Below are 18,151 nucleotides of genomic sequence, written 5' to 3' on the forward strand. Positions count from 1 at the left end.
AGAGAAAGTAAATCTAGGATTGAAGCGGTGACTGTATGACCCAGCTTGGAACACAATTTATTTCCATAATAGGTTCCTATTAGACTGCAGGACCGACAGAAAGGCACTTTCGTGTCCAGAAACAGTTGCCTTTGCACCCTTGCTCTTCATATGTGATACAGGACTCTGGAAAGCTTTTCCAGCTCACCATTGCTTGCTTAAGCTCCCAGTCACCAACCTGCCCCTCGAACCCAATTCCAGAGAAAGAAGACAGGGAAAAAAACAACCCCAAACATGCCCCTTGCAATAGACTTTTACAGTTAAACAGTACCATCATCATATATCACATATGCCTCTGGAGTTGCTGTCACATCCGAGTCCAGTCCTGAGAACGTATCTACTGAAGGAGAAAGAAAAAAAAGCTCTAAGAACTCAATGGTCTCATCCCTACCCACCTAGTAAAATACTTCTGGAATAAAGTTTAAAATAAAAATCTTTAGCCAGTTGATTTGTAAAGAAATAAGATAACTGCCTAGTTTCCAGATAACACAGTGACAGTCTGCTCAGCATATTTAGAATAACAGATGAGTAGCTAACTGCAGTAGCCAGGAGTTTTGCTGGGGGAAAATAGGTTCAGGGCTGCTACTCAAAATCCAGAGCAATGCACCTTCCAGGAGCTCTGCCCCAGGCCCCAGCAGCTCTGGAGCAAAGGCAGGCTGCCAGCAACCATGTAACGCTCGGGTTAGGATTGGACAACATTTTATAGTCTCAGGAGCAGCAAATGTGAGAAATTTATACACAAAAAAACAACCGAGCAATTCAAATAAACTGGAAACTTCTATTCAAATATTTTTGCAGGGGAATAAAAATCAAACAACCCAGAGAGCCATGACATTTACAGACTGTGTCTATGCTAGCAAGTAATGCATCCCAAAAGGAATGGATTTGTAGAATGAAGTAATTGGTGCTGGATTTTCTGGGGTTTTACTTTGCACTAGCTCTAGTCTGATCCTGTGGACTGAATGTCCATTACAGGGTGGGGCACACACGTGTCGTCCTGAAGCACTGCTGCTTTAGTTTCATCCAACAGGAATTCACTTTGTGCAAGCCAAGATTGCTCCATGATGCAAATGAAAGCATAACAAGATGATTGTGAGGTGCACATCAAAAACACTCTCCCAGTCCACCCCAAAAACCAATGCAAATGCACCCGCAGACTTCCCAGATGCCTGTCCCTACATATGATCTCAGTATCTCTGCAGGTCACGTATCCAGCACCAGATAAATCAACCATCAAGTACCTCATCTTGTGAATCCTGGAGGCTTCCCTGCAAGCTCTGAGAAATGCATTTCTCCACGTTATTCAGGGAAGCCAAAGAGTAGACAAAGCTCAGATTAGCTACGAAAAGTAATGTGAACAAAGCAAAAGCATTGTGCTGGAACCCACTGCCGGTACAATCAGAAGTCTTCAATGAAATGCAGGGGCTGGGGAGAGGCCAGTGTGTGAACAAAGACAAGAGAAAGACAGCTTTGACCTCAGGATACTACATAGAAACTGGTCATGCTCCTGTAACACTTGATATGAAAGCAACAGTGTTGTTTTTACTAAGCCAGTACTACGAACAATGTAAAATCGCAACTGCCAATGTCAAATAGTTCACAAATATAATCTGAATTATACATTTTCATTTTGCAGGTTTTTTTTACTTAGGACCAACCATTATTGTACAAAAGACTGATTTTTTTCTACTACAGTAAGTTTCTTTTAAATACACAGTAGTGATTTTAATGCCAGAATAAGCTTTGAAAACACAGGAAATGGGTTAATTCTTGTCACTTTCATATAGCAAAATCTGACAATTTCTCATGGTAGAGTTCTGCAGCCGCTCTTCAGGAGATCATCCACTTGGAGGCCACTTGACTTCTCTGAGGCTAGTCAGTGACAAAGTAGATCCTTTGCTGAATTCTGCAGATCTTCTCACCACAGCTGGCCAGCATCAACCAACGTCTACAATGTATGCACTTACCTTTGATTACATCCAAGTAAACAAGAGGCTCAGATATGCAGAAATTTGAAGTCCTTCACAGGCAGACTTCAACTCATTTACATCTATTAGCTAGTCAGCCTTTGGCCTACGTACAATCCAGCAAAACCAAATTTTATTTTCTATTTTTGTACTTGTTCAGTCTCTTCTACTTCACTGTCTGTGCTTCTTTAGCATCAGCTGTGGCATGGCGATGATAGGATTATTTCCCAAAGACCTCTCACTTTATAATTTTCTGTACATACACCAGCTGCAGTTCTCCAGCTTGCTCCATCACCACCCTTCACTGCAGCTCTTCAGTGAACCCTGCCTGTACCAAATGAGGCTAAGTCTTGCTACGACTGCTTGCCATAGTCTTTTGGCATCTGTAAGGACAGCGGACTGCGCAACCATCACTTGATTTTATCACACATAACATGTGGTTAAGACTCCAACTTTTTTTCTCCTGTGAGTTCATGAAAAAGTTTAGCTGATTTCACTGACAAATCATGCTTGTTTGGCCAAACTCCTTCTTGAAAGTTAAAGACTGCTGAATCTAGTGAAATGTTGACAATAAATTCTGCTGGGTCGAGCAAAAATCCTGCCAGAGAGTAAGCAAATTTGCCAAAGCTTAAGTAGAACGTTTGGCAGTGGGATTTGGCACTTGCAGTCCCCGGCTGTTTGTGAGTAAAGCACTTAGCAACAAATATCAAGCTTTGGCAGAAAAAGTATTTCATTACATGATCTGGAGTATTTTCCAGACTCAGACTAAAGGGAAAGACAACATAAAAATATGATTTGGAAATGGTCAAGGGAAAACTGCATTAAATGTTTTGATAGTTCAAGTAGTAGTTGTTTATCCCTCTTTATATAGACACTGCACTTGTTAAACAAAAACTGCCATCATTAAATAAATACCACAGAGGTGCTTTCTTTTCAAGCAAGTTCCTCTGTGGAACAGGTAGGTTGTTTTGTTGCGTTTGTCAAATGTGGACGCAGGTCACCAAGATGAAAAAAAAAAAAAAAAAAGGAGAAGATCAAGAAAATCCTAATAATTACTCTTCAGAGAAACTTTCATAATTGCCAGGTAGGGACTAATACTGCTCAAGCTGTAAGAAGCAGAAATCCAGCACCATCTTGTCCTTTCAGCCTCCTACTGTGATGTGTTTGCAGACATACTGTCGAAATGCCAGGCAGTTTAGGAGTGACTTAAGGGTCATTCTCACTGAACACCCAGCCTGTGTAAAAAACTAGGTTTCATTCATGCCTCTAACAAAGTTCAAGGATTCAGCAAGCCCATCTTGTAGAAGGCAAAAAACCCAAGCAGAATGTTTTTAAATGTTCATAAAATCACATTAAAATTCCCCATCCCACAACTCTGCTAAAAATAATACTGCAAAGCTTTTTGTTGTTAAGCTTCTAGAGCCTACTCTCACATTAACTGCAGGCATATTTCATGAACTCTTACTGTTGTTATAATACGCATTCTCAGAAGGGGTCCTTCAGGTATCAAATAGCACAGGCCAAAGAGAGGAAACATTACAGGATATAAGCAACATTTAAGGTAAGCAAAAGGAGCTGGTGGGAGCGGGAGGGACTCTACCAAAAATCACGGTCCCCTTTAGGCAACTTTGAAAATACCAGGGTGACCATATAAAACGGTATCTGTAACACTTTTGCAAATATAATTAAGAACAATGAAAGCACCAAGGGAAAATCAAAAATCTTCAAAGAAACATTTAACGATGATGGTAGTTTTTATATACATATGTTTGTGTGTGTACACATCCATGCATAGGCACATATGCAAGCACACTTCTATAAGTACACACTGTCAAACATGGGGCTAATTGTTAGATAAATATTAACCCTACAAACCATTGTAATTCCACCTTCACAACATCTCTGACTCATTACTTACCCAGGGTAGCTGGTAAGGGAATTTTCAGTCTTCTGCTTCAGAAATCCTTTCCAAAGATGTCATCCTTAGACTCACTGTGAGTTGCTGAAGCCACATCTTTCCATATCTTTGCACTCTTCAAAGCGATACTTCAGCTCCCTAGGTCATGGTTACATGACCTCTTGTAAATCTACTTTGGCTTCAGAGATACAGGTGTATAGGGGAAAAGTAAGGGGGTTTCATTACCCATTAAAACTGGCTGCTGCAGTTGGCAGACGTCTGACTGCCAACCTGTTGTTTAGGTTATGGCCATGGTGCTACTGCCCATTTGTAGACTGAGTTGGGGATTAGCTATAAATGGAAAGGATAAAGACTACCATGGTGCTCCCTGACCTGGTTTTGCCAAATAAGCAGCTAACTGGTTTGCAATGCAACATTCAGGCGATAAAAGGGTAAAACGTGGTAGGAACAGGCTCAACACCCAAAGACTCTCGTGCATTTATATCTGTTTACTTTGGATTTCAGTTTGGCACCACATCCTAAGCTTGTATAACTGCAACAGGGAAACAATGACATGCAGCGACACTGTTTTGTATTTTCAGATGAGAAAGAAATTAGTGTACAACTCTCTACCTTATCTGTGCAGAGCCAGGGTTGTGTTTCCCCAGCTTCATCTGTGCTGTGCCACATTCCTGCTAGACAATATCTATCTCTGAGGGCTGGCAAGAGAACAAGAATCTTATTTTGCAAAAGCTGGTTCCACCATGGCTCAAAAGAGAGACTTTTCAGAATTTATTGGGAGAAATGAACACAAAATAGACAAAATCTATAGTGCCTTCAGATCCTTCCCTAGCCTGAACTGGAGTGAGGACTTCCTTATATGTGAGTGCTTTGACCACAAAACTACTGCCTATACTTGTGCTCACGTGCATGAATACGTGTGACAAGACTGGATCCAACACAAGGTAAGAACTTTGCTGAAATCAACGTATTTCCATGAAAAACTTCAACTTTGGGGAAAGTCAACATTTTCGAATGAAAAACCATTTAACGCCCAAACCCTTCTTCAGCTGCTCTAATCTCAGCTCCTACCTGATCACATGGACCAAAATCTTCAGAGGCAGATTCCTTTCCACTTTACATTTGTGTAACTGAGCTGTACAAACAGCACAACCAAAGACGTTCAAACAGCACAAAAGGAAGTTACCTTCTGCATTGCACTCTGGCAGGCCATCGAATCCCAACAGCAAGTTGCCCTCGTCATCATACTGTCCATAGGTGCCTGGAGGACAGGTTGGGGGTGGTTTCTCAGTGGGTGGTTCTGTGGTGGTTGGTTCAGGAGTGGTGGTAGTAGTTGTAGGAACAGTTGTTGTAGTGGTTGTGGCAGTTGTTGTGGTAGTTGTTGGGGGTAGTGTTGTAGTAGTAGTAGTTGAGGGAGTGGTTGTTTTCTTAATCATTTCAAGACCAATCAGAGGTTTCCCTCCAAGGCTTATTATTGGTTTATCTTGTGCACTCGCTACAGGTTTACTAAATCTGCCATGTCCAAACAAAGGTAATCCATCAGGACTCACCATTGGGGCACCCTTTTCATCTAGGAGGGAAGAACAAAATGAACAAATCTCACCATTAATCCATTTCAGGCTTATACCATGGTATTTATCAACAGTAGATACCACAAGAGCACTGTGAGTGTGATTACAGCCTCCTGTAACTAAGCTGACAGAGAAGAAGGTTGTTATCTAGGAAAGAGCCATGGCTAAGGAAGCTGGAAAACGGTTCAGAAGAACCTCAGATAAACCACAGCGGTATTCACTTTTATCAGCTTTTTGATAAACGCTTCTTGGGAAGACTGCAGGGAGGTTTCACTTCAGAATCACAACGTGCAGACAGTGCCTGCATTCAATCTAAGTCAGTCTCGTCACTGTTGATGAAAGGTACGATGAATCTATATTCTGCTTCCTAATGTCAAACATGTGCAAGCAAAAACTGGGCTGAGCTGGTGAGATGCTGTCATTGCAGATACACTTTTGTGCCAAATTCTGGACACTGCAAATATTCATGGTAACCAGTTTAACAGCAGGCACTGAATTGGCATTCAAGAGATCTGTTCAGGTGGACTGATATGCAGACAGCAGTGTTTTCACAGATGACACACAGGGGTGATCACCACACTATTTGTGGTCAGTTTCAGAAGAAAAAATAAAGTAATCACATACGTATGGCTGGTACAGTGCTAGTGCTGGGGAATAATTATTTCTATGTATACAAAGATATAAACAAGCATCAATCCTTAGTCTGGCTCAGTTCTGCAGTCCTTTCTAATGCTGATACAAGTGAGATGGGTGATTCTTGCTGCCTCGTACTCCAGAGCCCCACGAGATGCCCCAAAGCCTCCCCAGGTCCTGCAATGGGCTGACTGCCTGATGAAGACCTGAGACACAAGCAACTCCAAATGGCTTGCGTGGGACCTGGGGATGCCTGAGGTATTCAACAGCTCGAAGACTTGTACCATGTGCACAGCAACTGTAGATTTTTTTCTGTAAGAAGGAAGCTGTCACTTACCAACAATCGTACGTCCATCCCCTCCTAATTTCACTCGGAGAGGGTTGCCTTGGGAATCTTGGAGGTATTTTCCTTCAACATTTAACACTAGCCCTCGGTCAAGATCTACAATCTAAAAGCAATAGATGGACTCAAGTTTAGCTAACACAAGAGGAGGTGAAATGAAATGTCATAGCAACAGAAATCCTGGGGAAATGCAGATGCTAAGAGTGATGTTCAGGAGTAGCTACAACACCCACAGATTTTTAAAAATGAGTCACTAATTGGATAGTAATCACTGAAAAATCACTGCTGAAGAAAGCAAATCCCCAGGAGCTGGCCTGCAGAGTTGCACACAACCACATTCATATCGCCTACTGCAGCTCTCACGTGCAGAGGAGCAACTCCCTTGATTTTCTTGGGCTGAGCAACTCCTAAGGTGGATTCCTGTAATACTGATTTCAGTATGACCCTGAGTCCTTTTGAAGATGAGATTTAAAAGTATGTCTACTACTCAAAAAAAAAAAAAAAAAAAAAAAAAGGAAAAATTAAACTAGTTAATTTAGATTGAAACAGCAGTGAAAACAAAGTAGCTAAGACTTTAATTGTGGTAGGAGACTGAAGAAAAGCCTCTCTCTCATAAAACAAATCTGTCTGAGAGCCTGGATTGAATTCAAGAGGTAACTGCAGTTAAAATCCAGTCCTCATCATTGCTATTTCAACCCAAAATACCTGAATTGTGTGCTGTTTTAACCTGAGGTAACACACACTGAGCCACAGAACACAAAAATGCAAAAGGTGTTAAGTGCTGGGAAGAAACTGGGAAGAGGACATGAGCAGCAGTTCCAGGTTGGCAAGACAGACTTACATTTGGTATTGGGGAAAAGACTGTAGCAGGAGGGACAGTAGATCATGAGATCAGTCTCTGAAGCCCTCCAGGCCCCAGACGTTGACACAGATCCTCTTGCTTTACAAGGTGTTCATCCTGCTTGCAGCAAAGCCTCCTCTCATGGGGTAGAGAGAGATGCCCCATGGCCTCCCAAGGGCCTTTCAACCCACTTTCTGGAGTCTATTTAAAGGGCTTTGGGCATGCTTTTCAAAATGCCGCCCTTGAATGTGACTTACCTGGTGCACATTTTTGTGTTCCTCTAATGCAAATGGTAAGATTGAAGTGGCCATAAAATAAATGTCTGTATGTGTCATGCCATGTGTGAGTAGCTCTACTGACGCCAGGGAGGCTGGTCACAGTCTCCTCCTGCTTAGCATTTGGGCAAATACACAGGAAACACCAGTTCCTTCCCTGCGTTGGTTGGTTATAAATTCACTGGAAAGGATTTTAAGACAAGGTCTCGGCATGTAGGCACCTAGTGGGGCTTTCCTATCAATGGTATCCGAGCTCTTCTGAAAAGACCACTGGAAACATGTCTGTACAAACAGCAAAATGCTTAGATACCTACATATGTGCATTTAAAACATTGTGACACTTATGGAGTTACTTTACATTTCAATATTCTTGCTCATGAGCTTCTCCCTGGAGCGTGAGTCTGGGAGAAGCATTGCTGAACACGTCTTTCACAGCAGCTATCCCAGGGAGTCCCCACTCACACTGCACAGCAGACAAGCCCTGAGTCACTGGGGAGCGTCCCACTGATGTTGAGGAAAAAATATTTCACTACATTTAATTTGTCCTTAGATTTCAATGGAACAGTGGAAACTAGACCACTAAATGTAACCTCACTTTACAGCTTCATTGACTGAGGGCACTGTTCTCCTTCCTTTTCTTAATGAAAATCTAAGTACAATAAAAGGCCAAAGCATTTGAATTTGGAGAGAAGGTCACCCTACCCACTTTGTTCCTTGAGGGCCATTGATTACTCTCTGTCCACTTGGTTTTCCATTATTACCAGGTATTATTTTCCCATTTCCATTTCCATTTTTCGTTGTAAGATTAGGTCTACCATTGTAACCTGAAACAGAGAAAACAACACACTATTCTGAAGAAAGCTGTGCAGCCTACAAACCACATTATAAAATGCAAAGAAATGCATTTTCTGACTGATCTGGACATAAATGAGAACAGAAAGAGCCCTCACCACGCTCAGCAAAACAGATATTTCATTTCTGCTTGGAGCAACTGTTGTGACACTGTCAGATCCCCAGAGCTGACAGAAGCATCTGAAATGGTTTCTTTTGAAGAGGTTAAACACTCATGGTTTGTTTCTACCATGTTTATTTCGTCTCTTTATTCCCTCTTGTTTTTTAAAAAAAGCAGGGCAACGTTTCTAGACAGCACTACAGCCATTAAAATGTTTGTGATCTTTGTAAACATTTGAGGAGTGGGGTGAGGGAATAAGTCATTATTAAACGCAACCACTTGTTCAATCCTATCCTTATACAAAGCTGTAGTGACAAACTGAAAGGAGAGGGGATGGGAATTAATTACCTCCATTTTTTTTTTAACCCATAAACGGAAGGACTCTCCTTCTCTAGCTGAAAAAACACTGCTACACAGAGGCACACTCAGCTCAGAAGTGAGAAGCAGTGGCACTGAGCTGCAGGGCCCCCCAGCTCAGAAAGGGCAGCAATTTTCACATCCTAGCTCAGAGACTTGCTTCCAGAAAAATATATATGAAAATACATACATATATTAACTGAAAATATATACATATATTAACTGAACACTCCTTGGCTATTAACTTTCCAATTGCATGCCTAGGAGTCAGCTGGTATACAACTCCCATAGAGAAATCTGTTATGCTTTCATGCCATGCATCTCATCCTCCATGGTATTATTTAAGGTCCACTCCCATCTTAAAGCTCTGCAAGCTGGTGGACCTCTACACAACATTGAATCTGACCAAAGCATAGCAAATACAATAGCCCAGCTGCATGGTCCTCACTGTATAACGGTGAGGCCACATTGAACAAAACATTGTTATCTACATATAGCATAGAAGGTATTTCCTAAAACGCTCAGGTCACTCAATACTATTTTGGATGTCCACGCACTGGAGGGAGAAAAAAATATTTCTACCTAGCAAAGTCACTGAGACTGTCTGGGATTCTCCACAGGTGACATAGGGAATCAACAGGTGACACACCTTGACATGTAGTGGACTCTCTGTTCCACTACCCAGGGTCAGCAGATATTCTGCCAGAAAGCAAGCCTCTAACATTTGGGGTAAATCACAGCCATAAAGGTATTAGAAGTCCTGACTGTGATGTGCACAGTCCTCAACAGTAATGTGCAACCTTGAGCTGTCACTTAGAAAAAACAGGAAAGTGGCTTAAAAATTAATTAAAAAAACTGTAGAATGAGGAAACACCTTACTGCCTCGGCATGGGCAAGGTAGCACTATATAACCTACAAAAGCCTTTTAGTAATCCATATGATGAAGAGCAATACACCTGAGAGGTTGTCATACTCTGAGTACAAATGTGCTTTCAGTGAGCTATGAAGTCATTGATTCAGTGAAGTCATTGCTCAATAAGGAACATAGGCTTTTTTCCAATTTAGTACCTAACTCTGTCATCTCCTCTATGGATCATGGGATCCTGTGCAGATCAGACCACAGGACCAAAGGTCTGGGGCACCACATTACACTGATAAGGCAAAGTCCTCAAGAACTGGGTTCCCTGAGAACCACCAAAAGAAAAAGTAATACATTATACTAAATAACTGAACCTGCATTCTGATGGAGGACTTTTCATCTAACTGCTGATCTTAGGAAAAACATAATCCAGTGAGATTACTACAACAAAGACAAGATACCTTGTCTATAAGGAGGTCTAACAAATTGCCGTTGGGAAGGGCTCCGTAGCCTGGAGTTCAATAGTCGCTGGCGAGGGGACAAAGTGGAAGAAGAAACTGTTGGAGAAACAGTGTGTGTGGTGGTAGATGCAGAAGAACGTGGCCAGACAAAGCTCGGTTTAGATGGGGTATGCTTCTTAGAGGACTGAGTAATCCGTGATGCTATGGCAGAGCTTCCTGGTGATTCGGGAGAAGATATTTTTAACGTTGGAGTTTCTTCCTTCTCTTCCTCTTCAGAGCTTACTTTGTGAGGTAGAAGAGTGTCCATAGATTTCCTTTTATTGTTAGTAGTGTCATCATATGTGTTTTTGTTACCTCTAGAAACAGAAGGGGACCATTTTGCTGCCAAAGATGTGGGTTTCTCTTCCACTTCTCTCTGATCATATTCACTGTAATAATCGTCCTCTTCATTAGAAACTGACTGACGAGATTTAGATGAAGAAGAGGAAGGAACTTTTTGAGGAAGCTCAGCTTTGGACATTTTTGAGGGCAACAGGCCATATTTTTTTTCTGTTTGGGACACTGTTCTTGTAGCGACCCCAGAGCGAGTAGGTAATGAAGGACGAGCTTGTCTCGAAGAAGTGGATGACAACCTTGGATTGTACTGGTTGTCTTTTGCTGTATCACTGGCAGAACTGGAGCCTGGCTGAGTAAGTTTTGGTTTGTAGGAAGGTACCTGAGAACCTGGCTGCTGTTGCTTTGATAGAGATGAACTTGAGCTTCCCTGAGAGAAAGATGCAGGTAATCCCCTAGAAGAAGGCACCTCTTGAGGAAACACAGAGTGGCTGCTTGCTCTGTCATTGCCTTCTGTTACATCCTCATCATCATCTTCCTGCAATTCTTCATTACTCTGGGATGAGACATGAGACGGGAGGCGCCGACCCCTTGAATGCAGTAAGGAAGGACTGGTTTGTGCCCTCTGTGGAGGCTCTGAGTGGGAGGCCTTCTCCAATGGAAGATGAGAGGGGAACGTCTTTTTAGGCAAAGATACACTTGGTTTTGATCGAGCAAGCATTTCTTTTACCTCTCGATTGTCCTGCTCTTCAGGCTTATGTTTGGAAAGAGAAGACTGCAAAAGAGAATGCTTTTCTGGAGCAGCCGCTCGACTTTGTTGTTCTTCTGAGTCAGAGCGGGGTGACTTTTCACCCTGTCTCTCTCTGAGGTGAGAATCAGAATCGACCTGAGGATTTCTTCTCTTGGAATAGACTGCTGAAGAAGACTGCCTGGAAGAGGGCAGAGAAGGAAATAAGGGGTTTGCATCTTGTGAGTCCTCCCTATAATTCTTATCAACATCCTTTCTGTCAGATTTGGCACTGGTGGAGGAGCGAGAGTAAGGTGAAGTGTGACCAGAAACGGCAGACCTCGATGAGGCTGCCACCGCAGCTAATTTCGAATCCTTCCACGTGCGAGAACTGGAGCCTGAGGGAAGCCTCGTTTGCTGTGATCTAGAACTGGGCTGTCCTGCTCTGTCCTCTGCTTCTTCACTGTCAAACTCATTATGGCTATCATGAGCATGGGAATCTGCTGATTTGGAAGAGGGTTGATGTGAATGACCTAGAAAGCCAGACCTACTGGGATGGCTTGGGACAACCTCATGAGAGACAGCAGACGGCCGATTTGATGGCAAAGCCAGGTGACTAGGCTCTGAAGTTTTAGAAGACACTTTCACCAGCATGGGGTCTGGCTTTCCTTCCACATTACCCACAAGATCATTATTTTTGGCAGGCAGAGGATGGGAAGAGGTTTTAGAAGGCACATTAGTGTTGCTTTGCCTCAGTTGCTTTGTTTCATTATCTGTGTATTTAGGAACAGATGAGGCAGAAGACTGTTGTGCTGATGATGGTAACAGTGCTGGTGGCTCATGTTTCTCTGTGCTCGTCTGCCGTGACACCTCTGATGTGTGGGTTCGAACAGAGGTCCTTCCTGAGGCAAGGACAGGGTGGACTGGCCGACTAGGGGACAAGGGTCTGACATTCCTTCTCTGATCCTGGGCTTTTGGTGGTGTCATTGGAGCTTCTTGGGAGGAATCATGGTCATCTGTCACCTCAGTGGATTGGAGATCAGGTTCCAGCTCTCCTGTCTTTCTAGAAGGTAACTGAGATTTACTTAGGACCCCTCGAGTCAAGATTTTATTCTTATATTCAGAAAGAAGACTCTTTTTATCACTAACATTAGGTGAACGAACAGACGACTGCTTAGAGGAAAGCGATGGCTGGACTTTTGAAGAAACAGAAGTTTGAGAAGGAGATGAGCCAGCATTCCCATTTTTTTTAGCCTCTGAATTATCTTGAATATTTGTTTGTTGCTGAGCAACTGAATCCTCATGAGCAGCTGGGGGAAAAAAAAAAGTGTTTATTCACAACAACAGAAGAAGTACAAAAAACTGACCACGAGAAGAAACTAGCAAGATAGCAAGAACAAAACAACTTATGAGAATATGAGACAATAATTATGTCTGCATTAACCAGCCTGTGGAGTCCAGCTGAGTAAGTTTTGGGTTGTAGGAAGGTACCTATGTGGAATTATTGTAGGTTGGGTAAAACTTAGAGCAATTAAAATCAAATATCTAAAAGCAGGGACTGCAACATCCTATCAGCAGAACCAAATCTTCAGCAGATCTTAGTCATGTTCATGGCATGCTGCTGCATTATCCCATCTGAGGCTGTGGACCACATTTTTAGTTAACTCAGCAAATCTTCTGTCCCCACAACAGCATCTTTTTGGCAAGAACCAAACACAAGGAGTAGTATCTGAGCAAGCCACTCTAAGTGACTTTCAAGAGCGGGAGTTGTCAGGAATAGCACAACCAAAGACCCAAAGAGTTGTATTCTCTGGCCTTTGGATAACAAAGCATATAGTGTTTTCATGCAGGAAATAGAGCATGGTGTGACATTTTAAGATGTTAAAAATAAGATGTTAAAATGTCCATGAAATGTCCTTTCACATGCTGCAGAGTGACAAACGCTTATTTACAAGCATCTCTTTGGACAATATAGTGATAAAAAGAGCTAACAGAAACAGTATTAAGGAAGTAAAATCCCATGGGTTAGACGGAGTGCAGAGGAAGCTAAGTCAGTAAGAATTAACATAACTGGGACCAAAGCAAGAACAGGCGGACTACACAATCAGTGCATGGCTTGGTGCTCACCTGCTGGGATGGCGACACTGAAGGCTTTGGACTGAGGACCTGGTCCCCTCCTGTTTGCTGCACGAATTTTGAAAATATAGCGCTCCCCAGCCTGCAGACCATCTATTATGGCTGACGTTGTAGCTCCAGAGTAGGTGATGGACTTTGCTCCAAATGGCTTGAGAGCCGGGGCGTATGAAAGAATGTATTCTGAAATGATTTGGCAGACGGTTGGAAGGAGGAAACTGAAAACAGTCCTGTTTCCAGCGGACAGACTGTATGGGTAGGATGAATTAGAACGTGCATTACTAAAATTAATACACTAGCAATGCACGCCAAGTCAACAGCTGGAGTACAAAGACATGAGAGAGAGATATATACATATATAAAAGTAGGTAAGTTGAACATTTGTTCATCTTAACAGACAAAACCAAATCACATCAATAACCTAATGACTGAGACAGAATATGTTAGCTATACCTTTGTAAAAACACACAAGCAACCACGCCCATCAGAGTGAAGTGTCACCAAGAGGAGCTGGACGACAGCCGTGCGCACTTCCAGAGAAGGTGTGGGGGACATGAGAAAGTTACAGCACCGACTACTGCGCGGTTTGGTGTGCTGCACCAGGAGACTTTTTTTGTTTCTGGATGCCAACTAATAAAGGGAAAAAAATGAGTCTTCTGAAAAAATTAACTGCCGTAAATCAGAAATAACAGAGGAAACCTACAAAGAGAAAATGCACTGGAGGCAGAAAACATGTATGAACGTTGCCAGGAAAATACACACTGTCCTACTACTTGTGGAAATCTAGTCTGAAAGACTGTACAAATGTTAGGTAGTGTGGATAGCTACAATCAGAACACCTGTGCTGTTATGGCTGACGAAATCACGAGCAGATTTTAGACTTCCCAAGACAAAGAGAAATTTTAAACTTACTGATTAGCTACCAAGATATTCACAATCAACAACACATGATCCAGAGAATATTATTCTAAAATGTAACTTGCTCACAATGGTTGACAACACACGATTGTGCTGCTGACTGTGGCTACGTCCACAGCAAATAAGAATGTTAAAAAATTTTCTTTCCCACAGAAATTATTAGGAAGAAGAAAAAAATGGTGCATTCACATAATTATTGTTCAAGACATCAGTATTAAAATCAGGTGACATTATTCATTACTATTAATTACTTTCTTATCTTACATTTCCAACAGAGCCTTGACACAGCTATAATTGCACTGTACTTTAAGACCCTAGTCATGCAAAAGCAGCTCTGCCAGTCCACTGTGATGAAACTCTACCAGCTCCAAAGACCATACACTCATTCCTCAGCAGTGCTGGAGCCTGAGGGGCATCCCCACGAAAACGCCAAAGCACTTACTTTAATCTTGGAAACAATATTACTGCAGTCAAATATAAGTGTTTCCAGCTGAGTCATTGCTTAGAGGGGTTTTAGCTGTAATCTACAGGCCAGTAGGTAAAATTCATGCCTGGATGATTGAGGTTCTTATTCAGAAAAGATACTTCTACCAGGAAATAACAGCACTGCATATTGCCAAATGGTAGCAATAGCATGCCTGTCCAACAAAATCAAAATCTGACAGACTGTGCTTAACTATAGCCAGGGCAAAACACCACTGCAGAGAGAGCAAACAAAGCAAGGTCTTGTTGCCACTTCAAAATTCACCCTGCTCTCACCTTTCGATTTCGGGTTACTGTGGTACCTGTGCTCTGTATTAGCTTTCTGTATTGAGAGACATTTCACCCCTATAGGAATAACTGGAGGCATGAAGAGGAGTCTTCCCATTACACTCCCAAGGAGTGCAGGTAAGATCTCAGCCACGTGCAGGCTTCCTTTTCTTTTCAATCCTCTGTAAGAGGCATGGGTATCGGATCAAAACAGGGTTTTGAAAATAAATTCCAAGGGCTGCCAGTTTTCTCTCTCTACACAAAGAAACACAGTAATACTTGAGGAGCCACAGTGCCATGATGGGAAAACTCTACAACATAATAACACCTCTAAAAACAGGAAACTTAATTTTTTCTGAAAACAAGCCCATATTCATTGTGTTAAGAAATAAGCCATGCACAGGTCATCAAAATCAAGGAAAAAAAAGAATCATCAATATTTTATATACAAATGCATTTAATGCTCAGTTGAAAAAATCAATGTATTAGAAGGCATGGTAAGCTTTGGATTTTTTTTGTTGTTGTTGTTTTAAGATACACAGGAGTTGCTTTAATTGCAGAGGCACTGGTGTCACTTCTGGTAACTCTCAAACTGCTACTGGAGGGCATTTTCTCCTGTTACTTTTTCTCCTGTTACTTTAATATGTGGTATAAATATATAAGGGGACAGGGTTGAAAAACAGAAGGACCAAAAGACAAAAATTGTCAGCTACCACGTGCTATCAAAATGACTATGAAGTGCTAGTTCAGTGATTTCATTTAGCCAGTATAATTTCTGTCATTTTTTTAGTTTAAAAATAAGACGTCTCCTGAATATTTCATACTCAAGAAAAACAATGATATATTAGACACGTATAAGCATTCAGCCCTTGAATATCAGGTATCTTTAAAATGATTGCCTTGGATGAATCATCTAAAGATCAGCAGACAAAAAAGGACAAAGGGCTACAGACTGCTCAAAATTAGGAGCATATTTGAAATTTCAGATAATGTCCCTGCATGACCCTACTTTAAGAAATAATAATTCTTGGACACAATTGCAACTCCATTGAAGCGATTGGCAAGACTCCCATTGACTTCAAAGAGGAAGGAATTCCACCACTGCCCTGAAGAACACATAAAATAGGTCTTGTATGCAGACATGGTCCACTTCCCTCCAGGCCAAAGGTTTTTTAAATCCTGAGATGCTACAGTGCTGATAAGGCACTTCCAGAAACTTGTGTAACTCGAGAACACAATCCCGGCCACCACTGGAGAATGGAAACAGCCAAAAAATCAGCCTGTTTGTTTTCAGAGGGGAAAAAGGGAAAAACAAATCCCAGAAATCTTTTGTATTTTTTAAATCCTATGCAAGTAAATAGCCACTGACAAATTAGCTTTATGACCATGTACAATAACGTTATAGTACACAAGGCTTATGCGTGATATCTGTTGAAATCACTATTTGCGCTTGCTTCTTAAGTTGAGGCTTTCCTTCCACGTTAAACTAGAAATAAAACACAACATAAACCCACTCACTTTCTTGGCAACTACCCAACTTTTCCTTCTTCACCTAACTGTTACAAATCCTTTGGGAAACTTCCTTCTCGAGCTCCGTTTCGACCTGCTTATTAACGGAAGAAGATGTAAGCGTGCACGCGTGACACCCTGGGAAGCTCTGTGACATCCCAGGCACACGGTGACGATGGCTTCCCAGTGGTGGTGCGGAGACAGTGGTCTGGAAACAAGAAAATCTTGCTTGGGTACAAGCCATTAACAAGTGAAAAAATCCTGGCACAGTCAGCAGTTCCAGCTTGCTGTGGAGCCGCAGCCTGGCTTCGAGAAGACCAGCTGCTTGAGGGGGTTAAAAACCAACAGTGATGACCTACCTTTGACTTTTCCTTCACTCTCTGGGAGAGCATCCCAGGATGCAGCTACAGAGGTTGGTTTCCCCTTTAGTGGCCAAACATCCAAATTCTCAGGTGCACTGGCAGGAGCTGCGAAACAGCCATACACAGAAGAGGCAAGTAAGAAAAGTTGACCTACACAGCATGCACCTTTTGCTCATTCTCATAGCAGAAATTCCTATACGGCCATTTCAAAGGTAAATGTGAAGAGCACACATGGCTCAGGTCCATGCATGCCTGTATTACATCTCTGTATCAGACTCCTGTTGTGAAATTCTGTTCCGTACTTCTAGGAACAGGCTGTCTGCACAAGACTGCTACTGTGGCTTAGCTGGAACGACGTGGTAATTCGGTTGTTATGGACCACTTCCCTGTACCAAAGGGGCCCCACAGCTTCTCCGTGGTGGAGGCAGGATTTAAATTTGCCGCCCACAGAGAGGGACAGCAGCCAGGCTGCTCCTCCCAAAGGAAGGGGCACACCCAGCTGCAGGGGTCCAAGGTGCTGACCCATCCCCGAGAAATAGCCAAACCATCTCCCCCTGTTCTCGTCGTGCCACAAGAGCAGCCCCGGTGTGCTCTCCAGGGCACTGCTGCAGGGATGCAGGCAGCAGGACTGAGGCTTTTCCCCTGTTCCCAACCCTCTGCTGCCCCAGGCAACAGCTTATTCTGGCTTTCTCTCAAGTCAGCCCTATTTCACAGCTCAAACCCTAAGACTTGTGTTACCCCAAGGACCTTTTGAGTACATACCTGCCTCTGGGGTCCGCTGGTAAACAGACACGCTCCATTTGCCTTCCTTTTCTCCCTCCAAGATTTGGACAGCAAACTCGTACATGGTGTCCGGCACCAGATTCTCCACCAGCGCCCGCCGGTTGGACACCTGCTTGTAATCCCACCTTGCTGATTCCCCCTTTTCCCGATAGCGAACACTGTACTGCCTGGGATTAGAAACACAGGAAAATAAAAATTCACATGTCAAAACTTAGCATTAGCAGAACCAGAGAGGGACGGGGCTGCTTTCCCCTCAACTAGCCTGCTGGGGCTTACTGGGGAGCCAGGGGGAAGCCGCAGGGCTTTCCAAACCAAGCCAGGCATCCTGGGGGGCTCCACGCCACCATCTCACTGCCCCATGGCCATGAGCATGGCTGGACGGCCGGGAGCCCCTCGCTCCCAGAGCAGTGCCGGTGGCTC

At 42.9% G+C, this 18,151-nt stretch overlaps 1 protein-coding gene across 1 annotated transcript in view; it reads right to left on the reverse strand.

The window, feature by feature from the left end:
- The window catches only part of FNDC1 (fibronectin type III domain containing 1), a gene marked incomplete at its 5' end in the record, with an annotated part of 72,091 nt that overhangs the window by 21,854 nt on the left and 32,086 nt on the right, over positions 1–18,151 (reverse strand). Inside the window, 8 exons of the mRNA XM_082308019.1 lie at positions 311–376; positions 5,111–5,494; positions 6,466–6,577; positions 8,290–8,411; positions 10,217–12,586; positions 13,404–13,592; positions 16,946–17,053; positions 17,711–17,898. Coding sequence (XP_082164145.1) covers positions 311–376; positions 5,111–5,494; positions 6,466–6,577; positions 8,290–8,411; positions 10,217–12,586; positions 13,404–13,592; positions 16,946–17,053; positions 17,711–17,898 — 3,539 coding nt within the window. The remainder of the gene's footprint in view (positions 1–310; positions 377–5,110; positions 5,495–6,465; positions 6,578–8,289; positions 8,412–10,216; positions 12,587–13,403; positions 13,593–16,945; positions 17,054–17,710; positions 17,899–18,151) is intronic.

This window comes from Platalea leucorodia (genome assembly GCF_965183815.1).
Source record: "Platalea leucorodia genome assembly, chromosome: 3".
NCBI classification, from domain to species: Eukaryota; Metazoa; Chordata; class Aves; order Pelecaniformes; family Threskiornithidae; genus Platalea; species Platalea leucorodia.